A 27,763-nucleotide genomic window follows, 5' to 3' on the forward strand; every position below is an offset into this window, starting at 1 on the left:
AAAGGAAGAATGTTGGTATCTATGGTTAGTTTATTTACAATCAATGTGTCGTTGCCACTGCTTATGGTGATTTATTATCCCGATGGTATCACCAGCCCAGTAGTCAACCCTTTTTTGTTGACATGAGTTATCATTGTTATATTCATCGTAATAAATTACCCGTTATCAAAATTTTGAATGTTATAAATACTAATTTAAGGCTTTTCTTCCTCATGAAAAGATTTTCTTAGCTGTATTTGCAAGACACAACGTCATACTTTAATTTGGCCTTTTAAACTTTTGGGATTCGAGCGTCACTGATGAGTCCTTTGAAGACGAAACGGGCGTATGGCGTATATATGACATCAAATGTTAATCCTTGTATCTATATATGGTTAGTTAATTTATACAAGCTTTACAGTATGTACCTTGGTTCTTGTTTTCTAGATAGTTTGCAGGAATTCAGTTAAAATATTTGCTTGCAGATTTTAGAATACTTTTCCGACATTTGCATATAACGCTATAAGCAACACATTACACGATCTATGAACGATATATATTACTGACTTACCGTCCTGTAAGGTTTTGTTAAACATCTTATTACTAATACATTGTTATATAATGTTATCATATCACTGATACATTAATTTATATCAAACCAAATGCGTAAGCATAAAGCTTCTTAAATTATGGGTATATTTGTATTCATGACAAGCTTGAACTAGGATAGACAATAAAAGGTCACCAATAACAGGTCCAACTTAAACATGATATACAAAATTAATTATCTCCTTTAATAACGTATTTGATAGTAGAAATGAATATCACATGTGAAGCAGGATCGATTTACCCCTCCGGATCACCTGGTGTCACTGCAAGTTTTTGATGGGGTTCAATTCCTTGATGTTCTATGTTGCGTCTTCTGTACTTTTACTTTTGTTTCTTTTTTCTTTATAGCCATGACATTGTCAGTTTGATTTCGATCTATGAGATTTTCTATCTCTCTGCTATATTGCGCCCCTGGTTTCATGTATAATTTTAAATTCAGCAAGGCTTTACAGTTCATATATATGTCGTGTACAATTTATTATTTTGTACAGGTTATTACTTGTACAAAACAATTGTATAAGTTACTACTTGTATGACACAATCTATAAAATTACATGTACAATTTTGTTGAGAAAAAAGATAATAACTTGTACAATACAATATAATTGATTTGTATGTGCTTCTGTTTTTGCTTTAAAAAAATGTTTCACTGAAAACAAATTTCTTTTGGTAATCAGTCTTGGATGGTTTTCTAGATTGTCAGATATTATTTAACTGTTTTCTCGTATTTATTTATTTGTTTGTTTATATTTTTGTTGAGCCTTCTTCTTAAGTTTATTAGCGCGACATATATATTAACTAACATATGAAGGAAGCTCGTTATGGTGAGCTATTATTCGAACTCATAAAGTCAATTTAAAAGAAAAGACAATAAATTCTTTTTTCTGGCAATTTTTCTTGAACTACTTTGACACTTACACAATTTTGGGATAGCTGTTCGGAGGTATGGACGTAATCGTGTGCATTTTATTGACGAATTGACAGATCGACTGGAAACATGACAATGCTCCACTGACACTTTACGTCATGGGCTTATACTTTTAACGCTTCAAGTCCTATCCATGAAAATATTAAAATTTTGAAAGGAAACGAAAACGAGAAAGGTGTCAAATTGATAACAACTAAAGGGAACAAAACAACCAAAGGCCACTTAATGTGTTCAACACAGCGAGCAAATCATCCTCCCCTTCAACAAAATGTGCACGACTTAAGTCAAACCGGCAGCACCTTGAACAGTTTTAACTCCAATACATGCAAATGAACTAAAATGATAAAGCATACAAAACATACAAAGGCCAAAGGTTCTTGAATTGAAACAGCATGGTCGTTGAATACTGCAATCCAACTAATTTTCGCGCAAAACTTTATTTCGCCTTAAATCTTTTCATGCCCATTTCGCGATTAACCATCATTGGAGCGGTGCTTATACATGTATCAAAGTCGTGAACAGAATTGGTTCCAATCCCATGATATTCTCATTTCGAAAGAGAGGACAAACTGGTGACTTTTCAAATCAAATTTCATTTAATTATTGTCAGTGATCGTAACAAACTTTGAATGAGATTCCCCAGGTTGAATTGGTAAATATTTAGTAGGATAATTGTGTTTTTTAAAAACGAGTTGATAAATGATACTTTTGTATTCATAGGGTGTTTTAAGCGATTAAAATGAGTGTGCGCGCGTTAAGATAAAGAACGTCTTGTTTTATCTATGTACTGCATTCCATGTGGGTTTCCTGAGTTAATAATTCTTTTTTTTACAGTTGATCACGAGTTTCATAAATTATTAGACGTGGGCCGTGCTGTATTATTGGTGGAAAGACGGGGTAATGTAACTTTTATTTTGGCAATAACATTTATCAATAGAAAGCTTACCCCGATTTATATTAGGAAAACTGTAAGCCATTGTCATATCTTTAGATAAGCGATTCGGATGGTGGAGACATGTATATAGTAATAAAAGGTACCATGCTTAAATTGTTATATGCCAGACGAGCGTTTCGTCTTCACAAGACTCATCAGTGAGGCTCAGATTAAAATAGTACCACACAAGTATTGAGGTGAAGAGCATTAACGATCTAAAATTCCAAAAAATTGTGGTTAATACGTCTAAGGTAATATATGCCGGGAATAAAATAAGTCCTTTGCATGAGTTTTGTTTTATTTTTATTTCTTTTTTGTTATACCTATTCCTATATCTATATAAGTAATGACTATAATATTTTTTTCTGTCTATGAAAAAAGGCAACAGTAGAATACAGTTCATAACTCATAAATCCATGGATAAAAAACGAAATCGGGGTAACAAACAAAAACCGAGGAAAACGCATTAAATATAAGACGAGAACAATGAAACAACACTGAAATGTAACACACAGAGAAACGGACCAAGCATCGGACACAATCCTACGACAATAACAAATATAACATCACAACCAAATACATGAATTTGGGATAGACAAGTACCGTGACACGTCTTATCGCAATGTAAATTTACACTAAAAAATTAGAGAAATCAATCCACGCAACGTTAAAATGTAACCCACACAGGAGCGAACAATAATATAACAATGGCCATCTTCCTGACTTGGTACAGGACATTTTTAAAGAAAACAATGGTGGGTTGAACCTGGCTTTGTGGCATGCCAAACCTCGCACTTTAATAGCAATGTTACATATAACATTGAAATGACAACATAATATAACAGGACTACAATACAAGTAAATAGGAGAAGAAATAACATAAAAAAATTGGTGCGTATGTCTGTGAAGAAATAACATAAAACATTTGTGTGTAGCGGGTTATTTAACACTGTGCATCACATTTTTTTGTTATTTCTTATGAAAAGAAAAAATATTACAGTAATTTTTTATAATTTTATTTCAATTTTCATTTTAAATCGTAGAAAACTATGAACAAACGTTGATGACGTCACGGTCACATGACTAAATTATGTGTATGGTCTCATTACAAAATAACATCATCCAATCAGAAGACGCGTTCCATCCAAAATTGAATTATTAGACAATAAGATGAAAACGAAAACATTCAAATTGCCGATTGAATTATGTTTTGATTTGGTCCAGGATTACTCTGACGTCCGACGGATGTTTTGCCAGACAAGCTTGGGCCGTGGGACGTCAGAGCTCGTTCCATATCAAAAATTGGATATTTGTCCACCCAAAATAGATGCGCTGCTTGGTCGCTTCAAGAGCCGACTGAGGGCCTTGGAATTATATAAATCTCTTCATTTATCATTTATCTCTTCATTTATGTAAGTTTCACCTACCTGTCAACCTTTATTTTTCTATATTTTAACAGTTTTCACAGAGACCCATCCGTTTCTGAATTTTGACATTCATTTTCAAAGATTATCACGTGACCACGAGAAAACAGTGCAAATGACTATTATGTAATACCTCGTTCATTTACGATGCAAGTTAGCTAAATGTCCGAGAGCTTCCGATTGTTATCGTAGTTGGAACTAAATGCTTACTATCGCTCTCCGGCAAAGGAGGTGAAAAAAACGTGGTTGCTTCTAAATGTTAATCATCGATCTCCTATAAAGAAGGTAAAAAAATATAAAATATTTGCATATTTGAGTTTCGAGGCCACGAACTCTCTCGGAACTTGGCGCCAATTTGAAAGTGAAAGTCAAATGCATAAATGGATGGGTCTCTGTGAAAACTGTTAAAATATAGAAAAATAAAGGTTGGCAGGTATGTGAAACTTACATAAATGAAGAGATAGATAAAAAATGAAGAGATTGAAGACCGATTTATATAATTCTAAGGCCCTCAATAAGCTCCAGAAGCTATCAAGCAGCGCATCTATTTTGGGTGGGCAAATATCCACTATTTCATATGGAACGAGCTCTGACGTCCCACGGCCCCAGCTGCTTGTCTGGCAAAACAGTCGTCGGACGTCAGAGTAATCTCGGGACTAGTTTTGATTTCGAATAGCTTTCTTCGTCAAATTAATGAACAAAATCTTACGACAATGCATTGATCTGTAGTATTCATTGACCATATATTTGACACCATGAATAGATTAATAAGAATAATAAAAACATTTTAATGCTATTTTTTTTTCTTGCAAATATATGAAAACCATACTTGAAATAATGTGTGGGTTACTTATGGATGAAAGAATATGAGACTGTTAGTAATTATAATAAAAAAATGTCCATAAGGATAAAGTTGCATGATAATGTAAAATATACATAATTTTATGAAGAAACAACATGAAACTATTTCATCAAGAATGAATTTGTATGCAATAAATAGTATTAACCTATGGATATTTTTACATGTATAAATAAATTGGTTTACAATTTTAAAGCCGGCATAGATGGTGCAAATTGTTATGCACCAGACGCGCTTCTCAAAAATAAATGTCTCTTCATAGCTGATTCTCGGAGCCGATTTATGAAAAAAATCAAACTTATTCAATACAAATGAAGAGCTCATTATCCAAATGAAGAGTTAAAGCCGTGTAAGAAAAGTATAGCTTTGGATGACCTAGGGATACCATGGAATTGAAAACTTTAACCAGAAATGTGAATATCACACTGGTTTTGTAAATTATATCATCGTAACACTCAAAAGGTGATTAATTAAAAGGTGATAACTGATTACATTTTTATATTCATGTAATTAAGATATCTCATGGTTTATTCATCCCTTTTTGCGTACCATTGCCTTTACGATAGATTTAAATATTTTCGTGAGTACTAAGTTTCGTGGAATGAGGAAAACATACATATTCCGTGTTTCAACGAACTCAACGTAAATTCATATCCAACAAAAAGCAATGAATTCACAGTACATACTTTTATTTGTGTTTTAAGACTTCAATTGTATTCATTCGTCAAGCATATTTATTGGTTGGTCAACACAAATCGATCACGTCAACAAGATTTTAACCCATCGATACATATCACAGTTAAAATTGAAAGAAGATAAGGCTCATGCGAATCTAATTAATTCCTTATATAATATGATTTGGTTATAAGCCGTAGTATATATATATATATATATGGGTCTGTTATAATAATTGTATTCAAAATATACATGCTATAAAGAATAGCGATATTTAAAGTCAATTCCTTTCATCTTTTTGTCATACAAAGCATTGAATTGTTCATTGACCGCAACGGTAAAATAGTTCTTCCAGTCTCCAACTTCACCTGTCAAAGAGTAAAAACTGCTGACCATGATAAAATTTAGATTAATGGAGAATTATCATAATATCAATCATTTTTTGTCAAAAAAAGAAGATGTAGTGTAGATGCAAATGAGACAACTCTCCACAGGAGACCTAAATGACGCAGAAATTATCAATTATAGGTCACCATACGACCTTCAACAATGAGTATAGCCCGTACCGCAAAGTCAGATATAAAATGCACTGAAATATAAAACAATTCAAACGAGAAAACTAACGGCCTAATATATTTAAGAAAAATGAACGAAGCGCAAAGTTATTGATAAAACATGAACATTTATACTGACAAAACTGTTCATCACTGAAATAAATGAATGTGAGGCACACAAATTAAAATGATTTTACTGATATCCACATTATATTGGCTCAAAGAAGTGTTTATCTATGTATTGTTCTATATAAAATAAGTGCAAAATATTTCCACATTTTTTCTAAATTGCAAGCCCTATATTATTTGACTGGTCAATATTTTCCAACAAATGGACACCGATGAAATTTTTTGACCGCTAGCGTCACAATAGTTCGCAGAAATTCGAATGCAGCTACGCATTATCTAATTTTGAGAATGCTGTGGTAGTAAAATCCTCGCGTTTTACTTTCTTTGTTTCTAGGTTTGACGTCAATGCAGAACAAAGCATTACCATTTATGATATATATGAAGTAAACATGAAGCAAAGTACTTGTGTTTCTGCTCTTTATATTACGATAGTTGATTAAGCCTCGAAATCTATTGTCTGATGTCTCGTTTAGTGTGAAAGAATAAACTTACTAATTGGATACTCATGGAATAGTAAGGCCTCGGGGCAATAGTTGCACCTTAGGGAAAATAAATTTACTATTCAACTCATACCCAGTCGATAGGTATACACTATAAAAAGGTGTAGATGTTGATATAGGATATATTATTTGGAGTATAAGTTGTGTCCTATAATAAACCCAACATAGTTGTAAGCTGTTGGTGGTAAAATACACTGTCCGGTATTGTCAAGCTTGAAATGTAAATAAATCAAATATGTAGAGTGAATGTTTCATTCCTTGTCGTAAAAGAAACCTTGCAACACATATTTGAGGTACCGCTTGTGATTTATTGTCATATTAAAAAAGATAATCTAGCTTTTTTCATTCAATACTTGCAACCCTTGTCGTTCTTTCCGATGCATAATTAACCATCTTACACATTCGTTACATATTTGCATTTAGAAGTTGAGCAACCAACAATCAATTTCGAGGTGAAGTTGAATATAAGAAATAAAAAAGATACAAATGAATGAACAAAAAGTGTGATAAAGATTTCATACCTTTTCTGTATGTGAAGTTTGTAATTTTCTGAGCCACTTCTTTATTATTGATTGCAAACGTTTCCTGCTTTGAACCAGCTGCTTTTTTCATGTTTTGAAAACTACATTTTACCGCTATATCTTTTACCAAGTCATTGTTTGCTTCAACTTCTAGAAATTTAGCAAGTTTTGTTATTTCACCCACTGAATCCTACAGAAAAGAACATATTGGTTCAGTCATCAGCTGACTATGGAAAGGCATTATAAGATTTAAATCACAGTAACATTAAAATAACAATAACAAAAAACAACACAAAAAAACCAAATGCACCTTGAAAAAGATTTCTGTACTTTCTTAGAAAAAAACTAGTATCTAAAAATGCTTGTTAATTGTCTACTTTATATTCATTTTAGATGTTTAGTGTCACGTTTGTTTTGTTTGTTAGCGTTGATGCTACATGAAATCATACCATTTTTATTCAATTAAATCATGTGGTAGAAAAGGCAATTAGATGGTTGTTATATTGTTTTGGTTTCATCTTAAGGGTTATAGTTTTGAAGGGAATGAATAAATAAACGAATTTTCAAAGTGATTTTTTGTAATTCAACTAAATGAAGCGCGATATTATTTATTCTTAAATTGGACATTATCTGTACTAATTTGTCCGAAATTCTCGTACTTGATTTAAATCATACTAAAACGTAAAACAAAATTATAAGAGGGCTGAAATAAAACTTCTTGTGTATCTAACATGTTAAAGTACTGTACGTGATATTTAATAAATGACATGGCTGACCTGGTTAGACTATTTACCAAAGAAATCTTTATAATAAACATAACTTTAAATATAGATGGAAAGACAAATCGTTCAATTGAATTTTACTAGGTCTGTTTCAATTCATTCTGTTGGTTAACAATATGACTTTTGTGTTATCGTCTTTTTTACATGTATGATAAATTTAGTATTTGTAATTCGAATCAGAAAATCAAATGATTAATCAACAGTTGCCTCACTTTCGATGTTGTTATACCTATGATTTAAATAAATGAACACGCAGAATAAATGCGTAACCCATGCCAAAAAAAGTTATAATTAGAGTCACATGAATACATATTCGAAATGCTGAATTAATCACATGTAGTAAATATTTTTACTTGGCTTTTGGACAGAGTATTCAGATTAAAAAAAATGAAAATATGAAGGAAGGATGAAATAACATACCTCTTTCATGTCTTCATATGATAAGCAATAAATGTTGTCATGTCCTTCCTTCAAGAACTCAAACCACTGTCTTGTATAGTAAAACCAGTTCAATAACGAGGATTCTACTTCTTAAATTTGTAAAATAACACAAAAAGATAATCCAGTTACAACGCGTAAAACAACGAAAATGAGAAACAAATGAAATGGTCAACTGTCAACATTAATAATATATACAGAAAATAAACATTTGACCATGAAATAAAAAAGGAGTAAGCTGCATTTGTAAACGTTTGTGTTTTTTAATGTTGCTAAGGTATCTTCGCTCTTCTTTTCCTTTGTAAACTATGTTTGGTCAGATGGATTGACACATATATGATATCCGTTTGACCCCGCCTGTCAACACTATAGAGCTTATAAACAAAAATAACCGATTTTGAAAACTTCATACTCGATGTTTTAGTTAGACACAGTTTAAGTATTGATATTTATCAGATATACAATTGCTCATTGTGTAATGCATATAAAACAGCAATTCATAAAATCCAAATATTTTGATCAATATTAATAACAGAATAAAATACCATAGTTTCAACTTACCTAATTCCATATATTTTGAAATAAATTCTTCCCATTGAATCGTAGAATCTATGAATGTATGACCCTTGAGAAACGACAGAAGTGACACTAACACATCTTTTGGATTTCTTTGAAGAAACAGAATCTTGCACCTTTTATCAAATACCTGCTTCGGTAAACACTGAGGTGTGAAATGTGTATTATAAATACGCGGTTTTGGCAAAGACCTTAACACTTCTGCAGGAATGAATTCCAGCATGGCTGAAGTTTTCTCTTTTCCATGATAATCTGCCTTTTCATTTCTCAGCATAGAAGTTATTTCCCATAACCAGTGTGTCCCTGTTTAAGAAGAATATTTGTTAATACATGTAATACACATTGCATTAAGTAATTTTAATACACATTGTATTTAGTGTTTTTTTCATAAAGAGATCGTTCGATTTACTATTATATTGCAAAGTTTATTTCATATTGCCAAGAATTGGGAAGTGCAGAGAGTTACTAACAGTGCCTTTTCATGTTTTTTTTTGGTTCAATATGCTATTTTGAGTTGAAAGCTTTTAAGTTAATCGAATTAGTGCTAGCTATGCTGGTCATTTTTTGTCATACTTTTTGTATGCTGTGAATATACTAAGAACCTGATTTTGTAAATGCACATATTATGACATCATCATGATCCATTTCCATGTTTCTGATACTCGGTATGTGTTTTCTGTAATCTGGAAGCATTCTAGCCGTTCTCAAATTCTGTAATGCATCTCCTATCTTCAAACATTGTATTGGTGTTCCACCCAAGTCAACGGTTACAATATCGTCGTCACTAGTAATCGGATATGTAACATATTTAAAAAATTATGACCTTTATCTCTTATGTCAAATTCAAGTCATCGTAGTTCAGTGTATATAAATTTTGTTAGTTTATTGTTTATGGTTTATCGTTGTTACTTTAACGTTACGTTGGAGCTACCTGGCACATCTAAATATTAAAACGTTACTTTGGAGCGTCTTGACACATCTAAAAATTGAAGTTAGGAAAATTGAAACGAAATTTTAAACTGATTGAACATTTTAGAAACAATAAACATTTTGCAGACAAAAGTTGCTATCGACATAAACAATTGTATTACAGTTTTTGTAGTGCTTAAGCCCCGGTCACAATAGATCGTATGAGTTTCTGTCGTGGAAGGTCTATAGAATAGTTGTCGTGACACTGTCGTGCAAAATGTCAGCAACATATTCCGAGTGGTCACATAAGCTACTACATTTCTACGATGGATCAATGATGAGTACAGTACAGAAAAAAAATTTGTAAATGTACTGTCGTAGGTTTGTAGTAATTAAGTCGTGCGAAAGTTGTGCGACAGCCGTATGACAATCGTGCGTTATTAGGGTCTTTTTCAGGTGTTCATGTCATGGGATGCAAGTGTTACTGTTGTTTCACTGTCGTGTCACGGTCCTGCCACTGGCGAACGACTGTTAAACTACTGTCGCTCACCAGTCTCTTCTGGTAGAACAACTAGTATAGAAGAAGAAGAATAAGGTGTTCTATTTCCATCAAAAGGAGAATAATATAATAACAATATAATATTATTTTTAAAAATATAATAGTCAATGCAGTATAAATAGTTACAAACACAATTGAAACTGAACTGCAGGAATCACAAAAGGACGGTGTTAAAGATGACCAGTTTATTGCGTGCCATTTGCCATTTGCTTTCAATGTTGGTCAGTGTCATTATAAGTTCGGTACAAATAAACCATTAGTTTATTTCATAATAATTCATCGAATTTAAACCAAAAAGCACCCGAAAAAGAAAAGGTGGTAGCAGTAAACGTTGGTTGTGTTGACCAGACCCCCTAACCACAAGCTGAAACATATGACGCTTTTGAAACTCCTGGAGACGAGTCTGTTGTTAATTTTATCACTGTGAAGGGGAAAGGGAGAAGTCTAGGAACATGACTGCCTAATTGCATTTTTCTGAATAAAACAAAAATATGCTGCAGGACGAACAAATCACTGTCGTACAACAGACAATCAATGTTGTGCGAGAATCTTACGATTTTTTTGGCAAAATCTTGAGAGAATCGTGAGGCTGTTCTACAAGTGTCTTGCGACAGTCGCGAGTTTGTCGTACGGCAGGCAAGCAACTGTTATACGATTGCTTTTACTTAAATGGTTTATGTTGGTACCCACGACAATGTGTTTATCGCACGACAGTCACATGACTGAGGGAAGACAAGCTCAATACCGCCAGAACAGTGACACGACAAAAAAAATCGTAGAGCAAAGCAGGAATATGTTCAATATTCGTCCCACGGCACATGACAGCGCCATGTTGCTGACAATATCGTGCGACTGTCGTACAACGATCACAGATGACCGGCGATTTGAACAAATGTCATGTCGTGGCGCTGCATAGATATGGCATGGTTTCTTTGTGACCAGGGATTTACAAGCAGCGACTGTGAAGTCAAACATATGTTGTTTAGTGGTTGTTGTTTGTTTATGTGAATCATAAGTGTTCCTTGTTTGTCATGTTTTCCTATATAATAGACCGTTGGTTTTTAATGTCCAACACTAGTCATATTAAGGGCTCCTTTATAGCTTGCTGTTCGTTGTGAGCCAACTCTCCACGTTGAAGACCATGTTTTGACCTACAACGGTTTACTTTAGGAAATTGTGACTTGGATGAAGAGTTGTCTCATTGGCACTCATAACTACATCTTCTAATATCTATCAACATATTATTGCAAATGGTTAGTACGGTCAAACAGGAGGTTGGTGTCGGACAACACTGGAATTAAGAAATGGGCTTGATATTTATTTAAAAAGGATTAAATACAAGTCTTGCTTACCAAAATCATATTTCAGTTCAGGTTTCCATTCAGGTGGATTTTTACCATCTGACTTTCTGTCTTCCATTATTATAGTCTTATGTCTAAAAGAACGACAGACAATAAATACACAACCACTGAACTACAGGCTCCTGACTTTTGACAGGCACATACATGAATAATGTTGCGGGGTTAAACATGTTTGAGGGATCCCAACCCTCCCCATAAACTTAGACAGTGGAAGTTCTTTAGTTATGGTCTGTATTCATAAAAGAAATAAATATTTCAAAGCAAAGAAGAGTTATAACTTTACCTTAACAGTATCAATTGTTAGATAGATATAGCGAGAAAAAAAAGATACTTTTACGCTAGAAATTTTTAACAATCGTGAGTTTTAAAAAGATATAGTACATTAGAAAAATACAATCATAAGTTTATTTCAGTTTTAGAATTGTGAATTTCAATTCTAAATAACAAAATAAATGAGTCACTAATTGATAAGGTTTAAATGTTATTATTACGAAAAAAAATGTGTTGTCTATCATGTCACAGACAATGTGAGAAAGAAAATAAACATTGCTTATATAATACAATCGTACCAACTTGCTTAACTTCTTAATATTGAAAGATAATGCTATCACCTATACCATGTATATGTACATGTAACAAACTATAAATACACATAAGACATGGATACCAATATTCGTAGTTAAACAAATATATTACATCTTAAAATATCATTAAAAGCATTATTAAAATTTAAAGTTTACTTCATCAAAAGTCATGTTGTAACATCTTGTAATATTCATTTAAAAAATACCCCAATAATATCGGAAGAACTTACCAATAATGAATCGTGAAATGCCACAAAAAAATAAACGTTCAGAGTCAAAATCAAGAACTACATTATATCTGTTTGACCCTATGAATCACTTACTATATATAGATATAGATATAGATGAAGTACACTCTTAGATGATTTGGGCAAATGATGATTGACAGTAAGGAACATATTCAACCGTATTATTTGAGAGAATAGGTCATAAAGAGACAGTTTCAATCTTACACTGTGTAGCAGTCCCACTGTTAACAGAAGCAAAGAAAACAATATGAGCAAAAGTATATATCTTATTAAGGATGTTTGCTTGAAATTTTGGCAGATTTTCGAAATCTTCTGGTTTTATCCACTTAAATTCCTTAAAATATTTTGCCCATTAACCCCCATTTTTCTTTTAATAAATCATTTACATGTAGAATCATAAGCCATTTCTTAAAGTCATATGAATCTTATCTATTTTTTGATAGTTTTTGAGAACATTAACTTATCATTGATAAAACTATAAAAAAAATCAAGAGAGAACATTTTCCTGCCAAAATTTCAACGACTAATATCTCGAAAACAAGCACTTTGACCTATATAGTTTTGTTATGCATTTTTTATTCTACAATTAATCCCCTATCAATATATACTAGTTTTATTGAAAAAAATATTTAATGATTCACATTCAATATTGTTCGGCATTTTAATGCTATAATTTTTCTTCGATGCACGTGATTTATCAAAAATTTGTAAGGGTTCCGCGGAACCCAGTGTCTCGCCTACTTTTGCTGTAAATTGCAGGCTCAACAAAAATGAGGAAAAAAATCAATAAAAATATTCCTTTTGATACAATCTTTTGATTGTAAGAAGCTTCTGTCCAAGTTTGGTAAAATCCAGCATAGTTTATTATTCTAATAAATGCTTTATAAACTTTAACTGCAGACTTTACAGGTATGTAATGTTAACTGGAAGAAAATCTAAGTCCATTTAAGCGTAAAATACCGAGAAAGTGGATTTTTTTTTACAAAATTTACTTCTGAATACTATCTTATGATCATAAATAAGCTTCTGTCCAATTTTGGTACAAATCCAGGATAGTTTAAGAAAGTTATTAAAATTTTAAAAACTTTAACCACAGAGTGAATGTAATGTTTCCCCGCAGAAAAACTAAGTCCATTCAAAAGTAAAATATGGGATAAATGGATTTATTTTTTTACAAAATTTACTTCTGGATACTATCTTATGATCATAAATAAGCTTCTGTCCAATTTTGGTACAAACCCGGGATAGTTTAAGAAAGTTATTAAAATTTTAAAAACTTTAACCACAGAGTGAATGTAATGTTTCCCCGCAGAAAATCTAAGTCCATTTACAAGTAAAATATGGAAAAAATGGAATTGTATTTTTACAAAATTTACTTCTGGATACTATCTTATGATCATAAACAAGCTTCTGTCCAAGTTTGGTAGAAATCCAGTTTAGTTTAAGAAAGTTATTAAAATTTTAAAAACTTTAACCACAGAGTGAATGTAATGTTTCCCGGCAGAAAAACTAAGTCCATTTACAAGAAAAATATGGAAAAAGTGGAATTTTATTTTTACAAAATTTACTTCTGGATACTATCTTATGATCATAAACAAGCTTCTGTCCAAGTTTGGTAGAAATCCAGTTTAGTTTAAGAAAGTTATTAAAATTTTAAAAACTTTAACCACAGAGTGAATGTAATGTTTCCCGGCAGAAAAACTAAGTCCATTTACAAGTAAAATATGGAAAAAGTGGAATTTTATTTTTACAAAATTTACTTCTGGATACTATCTTATGATCATAAACAAGCGTCTGTCCAAGTTTGGTAGAAATCCAGTTTAGTTTAAGAAAGTAATTAAAATTTTAAAAACTTTAACCACAGAGTGAATGTAATGTTTCCCGGCAGAAAAACTAAGTCCATTTACAAGTAAAATATGGAAAAAGTGGAATTTTATTTTTACAAAACTTTCTTCTGGATACTATCTTATGATCATAAACAAGCATCTGTCCAAGTTTGGTAGAAATCCAGTTTAGTTTAAGAAAGTTATTAAAATTTCAAAAACTTTAACCACAGAGTGAATATTTGTGGACGCCGCCGACGACGACGCCGACGACGACGGAATGTAGGATCGCTTAGTCTCGCTTTTTCGACTAAAGTCGAAGGCTCGACAAAAATCAGTATATTTAGAAAGTGCGAACTGATTGTAATTTGTATACTGCATTTACTGGTTCATTTTTGTTTGTGAGTAATTAAAATATCTTGTCAATGGTACGAGAATTTGTCTTTAATGTGCTACTTAGTTATCAAAAGTACCAAGATTATAATTTTACCCAACACTTTAACTAAAATTAATATGGCTCGTTCAATTTTCGTGAAATTTTGACAAAGTCTTTTCTTTGACCCTTTGACAAAAATATAGAATTCTAAAAAAATTAAACCAACCGTTTTATCAGGAAAATTACACTGGTTATATAGCAATTTGAAAAACACTTATTTTGATCATTGAAAAGCTTAATATTCCCTTAACAACACAACGTAATTAAAACGTTTAGCTGATTTTTCAGAGTTATCTCCCCGTAGTGTTAGGTACCACCTTAAACATAAAGTTTTAGCTTGAATCAATCTTCCCAAAGCCGTTTTGGTGTTTACTCTTTAACGGTCATGTCATTAATTCAGATAATACAATAAATCCGCAAGTGTTCATCATATTAATAAACAATCTTATATAAAAAGCACATCTGTCTCTAAATTTGCTACTTAGGGAAATAACTAGACTGATTGTGCACTGCAATAGTATAATCCAAGATCGCGGTATACCATGAAACAACCTTAAGTACATTTTGAATAGGTATTTGATGTTTTTTTAAGAACATAACTGTAGTAGTCATTGCATTTTTTTCTTGAACAGATTTACGTTTTATCATGCTAATGGGTCTTCCGCACTTTTAAAATGGTATGGGAACTTTAAAAGGAAAATGTTTTGTCAATTAAGTTGTTGTTTAAAACATACAGAAAATGATTGTTATCCTAATTCTTCCTAAAGTTATCTTTTATTTGTCCGTTTCCGCTACATATAGTCAATCCGCAATCGCTTTTAACAAAAGAAGTGTATCTTACCATATATTAAGCTTTATGGTTTTCAAATCAGAGCTCATTAAAAACTGTTTTATTTCCGATACTGTGGATTCATTAATATTCGTTGGATACCAATTTTCGTGGATTTCGTGGGTACAGGAGAACCACGAATTCAAATGTTCAACGAATAACAAATTTCTAAAGGATTGAGTGTGGACTTTGCCAAAACCACGAAATTAAATATCCAAGAATATGTAAATTTTCCCCAAACCACGAAAATTGATACCCAAGAAAATAAATGAATCCACAGTATCATACATTGCAGTAGATATTCGTAATACATATCATAATATATCATTAGTTTTTTAATCTTAATCTTTAAGCGTATCATCACATTCAATATAAATATAATGTGTTAAACCTATTTAGTGTAGCAAATAGTATATCCAGGTGTAATGATAAGTCGTTATACTAAGGCTATTTTTTTCTTATTTTTTCTGTAGACTTAGCTTTAATTTTTTTTATAACCATGCATTGGCAAGTTTGAAAACTCGTAATTGTTTGTCAGTAACTAAATGTACGATGATGTCCCATACGGAACCTTCTGACCTTGTTTGTTTACATTAAAATTTCAATGACGTCAAAATCACGTGATGTCAATTCGTTATATCCAATCAAATTGCTCTACTGTCAATTAGGGGATTTTTCAGTCTACGGCAATTACGTTATTTCTTTCTGGGATATTGCTTCAAAATAGTTTGCAATAGTTCTGGGTTTTATTCAACAGGAAAACTCTTTTTTTGCCATCCCTTTTGACATCAAGGAAATTTTGTACGAATATTTACCTACAGTCATGATGGTCAGAATATCGATCTTTTTTTAATGAATAAAAAGAACTTTCTATGAAAAATAAATGTAAATTGTTTTTTATTAACCAACTCTATATGCCTGTTCAAAATTATGGCATGAACATTGTTTTTTCATGTAGTTTTTCTTTCATTTTGGTTGGGCTTTTTTCGCGGGAAAATCGCAAAAGAGGTAAGGAGCATGTCATTTTTAAATTCCTAAAAATACAATTTGCTTGACCTGTATTGCCTGCCACAAGATTGATGACGCTGAATTGAATGTACACAAAGCAATGGAGGCCGGAAATGGGATTTTGTGAAGTTCTAGAATGTTTTTAAATATTAGGAAGTTGGGATTGAAACGGGCATTAGAAAATTGGTATTTGTTGGCAATAATTGAGAACAACAATGAAAACTTACCTTTAGAAATGTTTTTTTATTCAAAAGTGCAGAAAAAAAGTATTTTGCACTGTTTTTCTACGCCGGAAGTACCGTAGTGACATCAGTGCGGAGTTTCCCCGTGTGTTAAGTTCAAACACAAATACCTAACGAACTGAAAAGATGAACGATCTTAGACTACGGTAGGATACATTTATTTCACGTGTCGGCGGAGAATATGACGATTTGTTCATCTATATTACACGAGGGCTTTGACCGATTGAAAACAAAATCCAAGGGTGAGAAAATCTTTACATCTCCCGAGGCAAGGGGAAATGAATGTTTTCTTCGACTGCATAAATTATGCTTTGTTTACTATCGATATCACTACATTAAATATGAATTTATTTATTTTGCATATACTTTTTATTTTACCCGTTTGTCAAACTAAACACGACATACCCATTGATAAACAGTACGGATAAAAAATTTATTATTAGTCATTTTGTTTTATCGTCTGAAACAAATTTGAACATGATTATGATTTTTGCTATCGCAAAGTTGCAAGTTCCAAAAGGAATGCACATTTATCGCGCGTAACGTCGCACGAAATAATCCCGATATTAAGATAGGAATATTATCCTCAGAATGGAATATGAAGATTTGTAATGATACGTTAGATGGTGTCAATAAATCATGGCAAATATTGTTTAAACTATTAAAATGTATAAACAGTAGCGCATTCAATAATAAATGTTTCTTCAATGATTCTAAGAGCCAAAATATAAAAATATCAAAACTTGTTAATACAAATCAAGAGCTCATAAATCAAAAGGGAAAACCAAAGCCGAGCAAGAAAATCAGAGATTTGAATGACTATGTATGGATACCATCGAATGGAGACGTCCATCAGTACTGTTTATAACACTATGTGTTCGTAAAATGTTATCATATAAATCAAAGCAAAACATACAAGATGACTACATTTATGTTTTCATATCATTAAAAAATACATTTTATCTCATGTTAGAATAGTCCTTCATGTGTTCTTTTGCCTATACATGAATTTAATTTGTTTTTTATCTGTTAAATTTACTTCATTCATCATCCGTATAAATGGTTAAGGCCTTTTACAGCTGACTATACGGTATGAGATTTGTTCATTGTTGAAGGCTGTACGATTACCTATATTTGTAAATTTCAGGGACCTTTGGTCTCTTGCAGAGATTTGTCGAATTAATAATCATACCACATCTGCTTTTTTAAACAACACATCACATCACAATTAACGGTTACAGAAAGAGAATATACATACGAAACGAATAGGTTCCTTTTATAGCATGAATTGGAAATAAGTTATTATTTGTGTCTTTTATTATGAGTGAATGCATATGTTACATGTTATAAAGAAAAGCGATATTTAAAGTCAATTCCTTTCATCTTCTCGGGGAACCGAGCATTAAATTTCTCATTGACAGCAACCGTAAAGTAGTTTTTCCAGTCTCCAACCTCACCTGTTAAAGAGAAGGAAGAAACTAATTACTCAACATATTAAAATTGCATTAGTAGAGGAATTTCAACAAAAAAATATTAATAACATAAACGATTGTAAAAATTAGTAATAAAACATGAAAAATCGAAAAATGCAGTTATGTTTATATTAAATTATAAGATTTGTCAATCAAATAATGCAGGAATATTTTCTGCGAACACGATCATGACGTTCATTACTTGCTAATTATAACTGTCCAACACTTATTCAGAAATAAATAAGGAGAAGCACATACATGACATATACCAAATATTCTGATAAAAACTTGTTGTTAATTAAAGAGGGTTATGTTTTATGCGCAAAACACAATTCAACATGTCACATGAATAAGAAAAAATCACATATAGGTGTTGATTTTGATTTAGCAAGTATCATTTTGATTATTTTCTGTCCTAACCTAAAACCAATATAATGGTAATCCTGGTAATAGCTTTGGTGTATCAACATTGTAACGACAAGTCTAGATGGTAAATTGAATCCGAAACCTGCTGAAAAGGCCTAATTACTACCTTGCACGTGAAATATTCTGTATCTGATATAAACATGGTAAATTCTATTATCTGGTTACAGAACAAATTTTGAACTAGTATAATTGATAATAAATAATGTTATCTTATTTTTATTCAGTTGCATATACGTCATTATCTAAAAATCTATATTAAAATATGTTTCATGCATTAACAAGTTCTAACCTAACTACTGATATAGGAATTATAATAACGTTAACGAGGCCGGGATATGGTACCGGTACTTTATATATATATATATATAATTCAAATAACGTTGTATATCATTAAAAAAAAGAAAAAAAGTGTGATATAAATTTTCTACCTTTTCTGTATGTGAAGTTTGTAATTTTCTTAGCAAGTTCTTTATTAGTGATTGCAAACGTTTCCTGCTTTGAACTCGCTGCCTGTTTCATGTTTTTGAAACTACATTTCACTGCTATATCTTTTACCAAATCACTGTTTGCTTCAACTTCTAGAAATTTAGCAAGTTTCGATATTTCTGTAACTGGATCCTGTAGAAAAGGACACATTGGTTTAATCAATGACCCTCAGCTGATGTTTTTATCACATTAAAAAAAAAAAAAAAAAAAAAACCCAAACACACACAATGGCAAATTAACTACTCATTAGCAAAACTAAGTGTAAGATCTTTAAATGTATGTGTATTGCTTACTGTATATTCTTTTAAGGTATCTAATACAGCACTTGCGTTGTCTGTAAGCGTTAATGATACTTGAAATGATATTTGAGTTGTTTAATGCTGAAATTGATTATAAAGACCTCAACAAAAGTAAGGGCCAATAATTGGTGGTTATATTGTTTTTGGTTTCATTTCAAAGGGTTTTAAAATATCATTAAAGGGAATAAATGAATAAACGCATTCCAAAGTAACTTTTAGAAATTATCATCTAAAATAAGGTATTACCATTTATTATTCACAGGAGCTTTAGCTATTGAATGTTCCCAAGTTTGACTTACATTCTGGTATTTGATTTTGGATGTATTAAACCGGTTGTCCCGAAGTATATAATGATAATAAACAATTTACAATGTATTGGCTCCATAATGTTTTTAGAATTTCGTGTGTATTTTGTGTGTATCTCGACGCTTTCTTATGAACTTAGTAGTTAATAATAGATATAGCAATAGACATAAATACATTTAGATAGCAATATCATGCAATTAGATCTTTTCAAGTTTGTTTGATGTCATACTGTAGGTTTAAAATATATGTTTCCCATCGTTTTTTACCGGTAAGAAATTGAGTGTGTGTCGATCGAATCAGGCAAACTAATGGTAAACCCATGCTTTATTTTCAATTCTGTCAATCGTTTCCTCATTTATAACTGAACATGCATACTTCAGGCGTAACCGGTCATCTCTAGCTAAAAGTTGTAATAACAAGTCACATATGTAAATTACATTAAATCAGGTCGAATTAATCATTTGCAAATAAACAATTCATCAGCTATGATTATAAGCTTCTTTGGACAAAATTGAAACTAACTGGCTTCATAAATCGAAATATTATTTCACTTTTTCACTTTCATTAGTGATGTAACAAAAACAAAATCACATATTATTTTTTGTATATATCTCGTAGATAATGCCCCTTCAAATGAATTTAAGATATTGTATATATTCAATGCCAAGAATGTTGAAGTTAAAAGTTGAATTTTAGAATTGAAAAGAATAAATATAAGCTAAAAATTATATACGTCTTTCATGTCTTCATATGATAGGCAGTAAATGTTGTCATGTCCTTCCTTCAAGAACTCATACCACTGTCTTGTATAGTAAAACCAGTTCAATAAAGAGGATTCCACTTCTGAAATTTGTAAAAAAACACGAAAAAAATAGGTGTAACTCGAATAATAACGATATGTGTTACAGATGAAAAAAAAAATGAAATGACCTCATGTCAACATTAAAACTATATTTAAAGAAAACTTAACCTTTGGGCATAAAATTATGTGATTATGGACTTTCTGATTAGATTTCCCTCTAAGTTCAGTATTTTTGTGATTTTACTTTTTAGATTGTATGTAGTCGCATATATAAACGTTGGTAAAAAACCCACACTATATGTTCAACTATATTAGATGAGAAAGATTGAATGAGCCCTCTGTCAACAATAAAGTTACGGGACGGGAACCACATCTTTGGACTTACAGGAATTTCTTCTGCATCTTCGCCTTTCTTTTCCTTAGTATTTTATTTCATATATTATGGACCCAACATGAAGCTTAAACTAACAGATAATGAAAATCTCAATGTTGGATGTTTACATAAGACACAATTAGAAATAAGACGATGTGGTATGAGTGCCAATGAGACAACTTTCCATTTAAGTCACAACTTGTAAAAGTAAAACCATTATAGGTTAAAGTAAGGTTTTCAATATGGAAACTTGGCCGAAATATTGATATTAATCAGACACATATTTTGTATTTGCTCATTGTGTATTATGAATGAACAGCAATTTAAGTTCAAATACCAAAATTTAAATATACTGTAAGAAACTGTGATATGTGAAACATAACTTAAAAAAATGACTTAACACAGATTTAAAAAAAAAAAAAAAAAACTCTTTTTTATCAGACATCACAGTACGAAAAAAACAATGACTAAAATTGAGAATGGAAATGGGGAATGTGTCAAAGAGACAACAACCCGACCAAATAAAAAAAACAACAGCAGAAGGTCACCAACAGGTCTTCAATGTAGCGAGAAATTCCCGCACCCGGACTAACATATTCTATGAACTTACCTAATTCCATATACTTGGAGATAAATTCTTCCCATTTGATCGTTGAATCTATGAAGTTATGACCTTGGAGAAACGGAAGAAGTGACACTAAAACATCTTTCGGATTTCTTTGAAGGAACAGAATCTTGCACTTTTTTTCAAATGCCTGCTTTGGTAAACTTTGAGGCGCGAAATGAGTATTATAAATACGAGGTTTTGGAGACACCCTCAACACTTCTGCAGGAATGAATTCAAACATGGCTGCAGTTTTCTCTTTTCCATGATAATCTGCCTTTCCGGTTCTTAGCATAGAAGCCATTTCCCATAACCAATGTGTCCCTGTTGAAGTTAAATATGTGTTAGAACATGTAATATATAAGTGATAATTCCTTTTAAAAATCGTTTACTATTACATTTAGCATGTAAATGGGGTATTTTTCATATTGTCAAGAACGGAGAGTTACAGACGGTGCCTTATTTTTCAATTTATTATTTTTTCAATTTGAGCTAAGATTGCTATTTATATTAGTTCAAACAATATTTATTCAGATAAATCAGCATTAAACGATGTTATACAAAAGGCTAGCTTTGTCGGTCAAATTGATATTCTTTTTGTATGCTGTAAATATACATTGGTATACTGAGTACCTGATTTTGCAAATGCACATATTATGACATCATCATCATCCATTTCCATATTTCTGATACTCGGTATGTGTTTTCTGTAATCTGGGAATAACTTAGCCGTTTTCAAATTCTGTAATGCATCTCCTATCTTCAAACATTGTATTGGTGTTCCACCCAAGTCAACGGTTACAATGTCATCGTCACTAGTAATCGGATCTGTAACACATGAATGGTTCTGTAATGTTTATGACCGGTTTCTGGAATATGACAGTTCTTGTCAATTCGTTTTTTATGCGTTTTGTCATTTGATTTTGCCATATGATAATAGACTTTCCGTCTTTTTAAAAATTGAAAATACTGTGTCCGACAAAACTGCAAAGAGCCAACACATTAAAGTGCATTCAAATGGATAGGCTAATCGAGCTTTAAGTTATTTATGGTATTCCCGAGGGGTTGTCATGGCAATATTTGTTGCTTAAACATTTTGCCACATGTTCGATATGAAGCTCTCAAAATGGAGCTGGCAAGAATATTAAAAGGAATTTCGACATCGAGTAAAGATATTTTGACAGCAGAATATTGGATATAGCTCCATGCAGGCAAGTCAAACTCCTCATTGTTTGGTTTGGTTTTTTTTATTTCAGAAAGGGAGTTTGCAAGATGACTATTCTTATGATCCCCTGTAAACTCTGATTGGAAAATGCATTATAGGGACAGGGTCCTGCTTTTGTCAAGATGAACGCGGCTACAACTATAGTCGAAATACTAGTATATGCTAAAAGATTCCCCACCTTTAATATGTCATTATCAACATCTTAAAGTTAACAGCAAACATATTGCGTATGAATTAAAATTTTCTGAAGAAGAGTTACAAAGTTCGTAAGGACAAGGACAAACGTATCCAGAAAAAAACAAAAACAATTGATGATACCAAGAGCAATACGAGTTGACCAAAATTTCAGGTTAAACTCGTGTGATCCAGATGAATGACCTCATCCTGTTCTACAACTAACACTCGTCCTATTGATTACGAAATGTGCTGTTTCGATTGTAATTTTCCCTTTTAGATTTTTTACAACCGAAGAAAAAAGGGGTCTGATGTTTATTTAAAAGGGATCATTTATACAGGTGTTGCTTACCAAAGTCATATTTTAATTCAGGTTTCCATTCACCATCTAACTTTCTGTCTCCCATTGTATTAGTGTTATATCTACAAAAAATCAAAATAAACAGACAATGAAGAACAATAATTTTGACATGAAGAAAACATTTCTGTAGATAATTATGATCTATAACATATGTTAATATCATAACTTATTACACCTTTTATGAAAGTCTTATAAAAACAATGTAGAACCAAGCAAGGACAAAGTTGAAGAGCATGCAGGACCCAAATTTCAAAAAGTTGTGCCAAATACAATTTCTTGGGATCAGAAAATAAAAAGTTTTTCGAAATGACCATAAAATTGATATTCATGTCTACCGAAGCACTGACTACTGGGCTAATGATACCCTCAGGGACGAAACGTCCGCCATCAGTGGCTTCGACCGAGCTGTGTAAATAGTTACCAAAGGTATAAGTATTATGATTTAATACGCCAGACGTTGTCCAACAGTAATTTTACGAGTTACCTTTATCGTAATTGATAGTCAAAACATCACTTTAATAATCATAGAAGGGTATGTTTCATCCTGGTTTAATCAAAACAAACTTATTCTGCACGAAAATATTCGTTGACCGACAGTATTTTCATAGAAGGTTTAAACGAAGATATGCTCATATAACAAATATGGTATAATTGCCAATAAAACATGATTAAGACAACTTTTCATCAATGATCAAATGACAACAAAAGAACAGCAGTATGTCACCAGACGGCTTTCAATAATGAGCAAAACCTATACTGCATAGTCAGGTACCAGTGTGAAATATGTAATATAATTCAAACGAGAAATCTAATCTATTTAGGTCAACAAACACTGCATTAATTCGTTATGAAAATAATAAAAAAAATCTTTAATTGATGGATTAATTTTTTTTTTCATTTAGATACAATATTCACTATTGTAGATACATGTATATGATTATTTTCTCAATCTCTACGCATTAGACCTGATGTGAAAGAAAATAACACTACCAATTCAGTCCTACCGGAAAGTTACAACTACTTAATATAAAAAAAAATCTTTTGACATTTATTACCTACTTGTACCTGTATTCAAATAGAGGTCGGTCATTTCAAACATACATGTACCAACCGTATCGTATACTTTGACGTATCCGCATCTGCATATATATCAAAACATATTATTTGATCCCGAGCTTAAGACCATTATACGTTTTGCATCATTTTTTTAAAAACTAATTGGAATCTCTTCAGAACAATCAAACATTCACTTTCAATATCTGCGATAGTGGTGTTTAGGGGGTCTCAGAGGCATATTTTCAGGAGGCACGCCCTCTCCCCTTTGTGGTTGTTTGTATAGGGAATTCCTAAAGCATGACCGGAGTGGGCCCCCTCTTAGGTAGTCAGTGGGCCCCCAAGTATGCAAATTTCTGGACCCGCCACTGGGTCTATCAACTACTTTAACATGTCCATAAAAAGGGGCCAATGTAGGGCAGTACACGAATATCGTACACAATCCTTTAATAATCTAGTTAAACAATATTTCAAGATCTTACATGAATAAACAAAAAATAATCAAATGTACTATCTTATATACATGTAACTTGTGGCAAATATTTCATGCATATTCAGACGAGACCAAGTTAACAATAAATACAAAAGGTAGGTTGTTATGATAGAGGCCATAAAGGACGAGGGTCGCAGAAATTTGGACTGCCACTGGTAAATGGCGGTATATTGGATAGGAACAGAAATTTTGTCCTGCAACAGGCCACCTACGGACCCCTCAAAGAGTTGTTGCAAGGGTTCTTAACGTGCAAAAAGCGTGACACTCTCTTTACACGACCGGACGTGACTGCGAACTTGATACATCCCGCACAGCCAAACGGACGCCCCACTTCGGCAAGCGTTTTACTGCCGGTCGGGAGAAGACCAAGTAACCATATTTCTATACCCAAGTCACCCTTGAGGTAATTTGTCAATTAACAATTTGGTTCTTAGCAGTGGCGGATGCAGGAATTTTCGAAAGGGGGGGGGGGGGTGCTAGACCAGGGCAAAGGGGGGGGGGGTGCAAAACATATGTCCCGATTCAAATGCATTGATCGGCCAAAATAAAGGGGGGTGCGCACCCCCGGACCCCCCCCCCTCTGGATCCGCCACTGCTTAGTGAGCACAAGTTAATACACAAACAAACGATTTTACCGTATTCACTCCTGTCATGCATGTAAACTGTTCCAAATATCCATATTTTGCATTATTGAAAGTACATAAAATTAAAGATCGGGAACACATACTGTTTTTCGGTATATCTGCAGATGCGGATACGTCAACGTGTGTACGTCTCTAAATGACCGAGCTCTATTAGAGCATTTGCATTAATCAAGTATTTGCTGGCGTATCCGTTTCGACGTATCGTATAACACGTATATGAGGAAAGGATAAATTAAAGCTAGCTGGTCCCGATGAAAAAATTTCATAATGCCATAAAATTTTATTGAGATCGGGGTAAAATCACTATTGTAAGCAAATCTACTCGATACGTATACGTCGATCCGTGCACGTATCCTGATACGTGAATAATGCAAATGCTCTATTAGACCATTTGCATTATTCACGTATCAGGATATGTGCACGGATCGACGTATACGTATCGAACAGATTTGCTGAAAATAATGATTTTACCCCGATCTTAATTAAAATTTAATGCATCATAAAATATTTTCATCGGGACCAACTAGCCTTAATTTATTCTTTCCTCATATACGTGTTATACGATGCGTCGATACGGATACGCCAGCAAATACTTGATTAATGCAAATGCTCTAATTCAAATACACATGAGACATGGATAATTTAATTCGTAGTTTCAAAATGTATATTTTTCTTTTTAATATCTTTCAATACATCATCATTAGTTAAAGTTTACTTCATTTAAGATATAATGTTACATCTTGTAATAAATTTTTCTATTTGAAATATAAATAAAAATGATAGAACTTACCAAAAATGAATCTTTACCATCAAATGTCACACACTTGCACGTTTAAGGTTGAAATGTAGGACACACGTATATGTTTACGAACCAATAATGATAGTATATGGATAAGAAGACATGTATAGAAGTTTAAAGGTAAAAGCGTTCAAACTGCTTGAGGCTACCGATGGTTGACAGAAAGATACAAACTTAACCGTTTATTTTGAAAAAAATATATCCTACATAATCATATAGTTTAATGGTATTTGTATGTATACATATAATTTATGGGTTGCAACAATTCATTTACAAAATAATCTGCTTTCTTCTGTCTTAACTGAAGAATATAAGAATGGACATTACTCACATGTTACTTTCCTATGTATGTGTGCTTGCATTGGCGGATCCAGCGGGGGGGGATATAGTTGGAACCCCCCTTTTTCCTGGTTGGGAACCCCCATTTTTTAAATGGGTGAAACGCCTCTGGCTTGTTGTTAACAGGAGATACATACGTACATTTGTAGTACGTAAAAATGTACGTATAGAGGCGATAAAGGAGAGGAAAAACTTAAGTAATAAATTGCAATTGTTATTTTTTTTAAGCCTACGTAGAAATGTAGACTTCATTTGTCATTCAGTTCTCATTTAGCTTCAAAATTCTACACTTAATATATTTATGTTGATAAAAATTTAAAACAATAACTATCAAACATATATATGTAATCTGAATATAGATAAATAACTTGAAACCGAGGGAAAGAGATGAAAAAAACATGTATAAGAGGCCTCAGTGAATATCATTTTTTCAGAAGTCAATAAAACCGCATATTTACCTCATCAAAAGACAGTAATTTTATATTACTCCATATTGATAAAATTTTAGAAGGTTTTTCTATATGAAATGGATTTTGAATAAATAAGCACATTCACCTGCGAAAAAGGATATTCACCGCGCAAAACGTCGCGTGCTTTTACGTGCATAATTTTGGTAAAAGACGTTTGATGTATAATGGCTTAATAGGTAAATAATTGCCATTACAATTCATTTATCTCGGAATATGGAATAAAACAATTAATGTATTTTGTTTCGGTAAATGTGTGGTTTAATTGACTTTTGAAAAACTGGCCGTTGGCCTTAGTGAATATCAGTTTTACAAAAGTCAATAAAACTACATTATTACCTAATTAAAAGACAGTAATTGTATAATATCTTCTTCAAATAGTGACGTATATTTGTGACGTATTTAAATATATTTATAACCTGAAATTCATATAATTATATGAAACGAGAGCCTAAAATTTACAAGTATTTCACAACACTAGTCCAAAAAAATAGCATGTCAGATAATGACGGTCTTCAAAGGATTACAAACAA

The 27,763-nt window shown here is 32.2% G+C and overlaps 2 protein-coding genes across 4 annotated transcripts in view; both read right to left on the minus strand.

Annotated features, from left to right (window-relative positions):
* The window catches only part of LOC134700456 (sulfotransferase 1A1-like), a 29,479-nt gene extending 16,583 nt beyond the window's left edge, over window positions 1-12,896 (minus strand). The window contains exons 1-7 of one of the 2 annotated variants that reach the window (XM_063561850.1): window positions 12,552-12,891; window positions 11,729-11,811; window positions 9,511-9,705; window positions 8,894-9,211; window positions 8,315-8,424; window positions 7,113-7,302; window positions 5,615-5,776 (exon numbers count right to left, since the gene is read on the minus strand). In XM_063561850.1, the coding sequence (XP_063417920.1) occupies window positions 5,664-5,776; window positions 7,113-7,302; window positions 8,315-8,424; window positions 8,894-9,211; window positions 9,511-9,705; window positions 11,729-11,795 (993 nt within the window). In that variant the 5' untranslated portion in view covers window positions 11,796-11,811; window positions 12,552-12,891 and the 3' untranslated portion in view covers window positions 5,615-5,663. Of the gene's footprint in view, window positions 1-5,614; window positions 5,777-7,112; window positions 7,303-8,314; window positions 8,425-8,893; window positions 9,212-9,510; window positions 9,706-11,728; window positions 11,812-12,551 lie in introns of those variants that run through there. The other variant, XM_063561851.1, reaches the window with a different exon arrangement.
* A 5,294-nt stretch (window positions 12,897-18,190) lies between these two features.
* LOC134700458 (sulfotransferase 1E1-like) lies at window positions 18,191-26,512 on the minus strand. Of its 2 annotated transcripts, none has more exons than XM_063561854.1 (7): window positions 25,617-25,653; window positions 23,427-23,497; window positions 22,309-22,503; window positions 21,682-21,999; window positions 20,630-20,739; window positions 19,234-19,423; window positions 18,191-18,364 (listed from the first exon to the last, which is right to left on the minus strand). In XM_063561854.1, exons 2-7 carry the CDS (start codon window positions 23,479-23,481, stop codon window positions 18,252-18,254), a joined length of 981 nt encoding a protein of 326 aa, XP_063417924.1. In that variant the 5' UTR covers window positions 23,482-23,497; window positions 25,617-25,653; the 3' UTR covers window positions 18,191-18,251. The 2 variants fall into 2 exon arrangements, with proteins under 2 accessions (XP_063417924.1, XP_063417923.1); XM_063561853.1 differs by lacking the exon at window positions 25,617-25,653 and adding an exon at window positions 26,416-26,512 and having other exon boundaries at window positions 18,197-18,364.
* Between the last annotated feature and the right edge of the window lie 1,251 nt (window positions 26,513-27,763).

The sequence above is a fragment of the Mytilus trossulus genome, unplaced genomic scaffold, assembly GCF_036588685.1.
Source record: "Mytilus trossulus isolate FHL-02 unplaced genomic scaffold, PNRI_Mtr1.1.1.hap1 h1tg000146l___fragment_2___debris__unscaffolded, whole genome shotgun sequence".
In the NCBI taxonomy this organism is placed as follows: Eukaryota; Metazoa; Mollusca; class Bivalvia; order Mytilida; family Mytilidae; genus Mytilus; species Mytilus trossulus.

What these genes read in the sequence shown, in the direction of transcription:
- LOC134700458 (XM_063561854.1), bottom strand. Translation starts at nt 23,481, where the DNA reads ATGGGAGACAGAAAGTTAGATGGTGAATGGAAACCTGAATTAAAATAT. An exon ending in TGAATTAAAATATGACTTTG is followed by an intron (nt 22,504 to 23,426) that starts GTAAGCAACACC and finishes CATGTGTTACAG; the next exon opens with ATCCGATTACTAGTGACGAT. An exon ending in CTCCAAGTATATGGAATTAG is followed by an intron (nt 20,740 to 21,681) that starts GTAAGTTCATAG and finishes TACAAATTTCAG; the next exon opens with AAGTGGAATCCTCTTTATTG.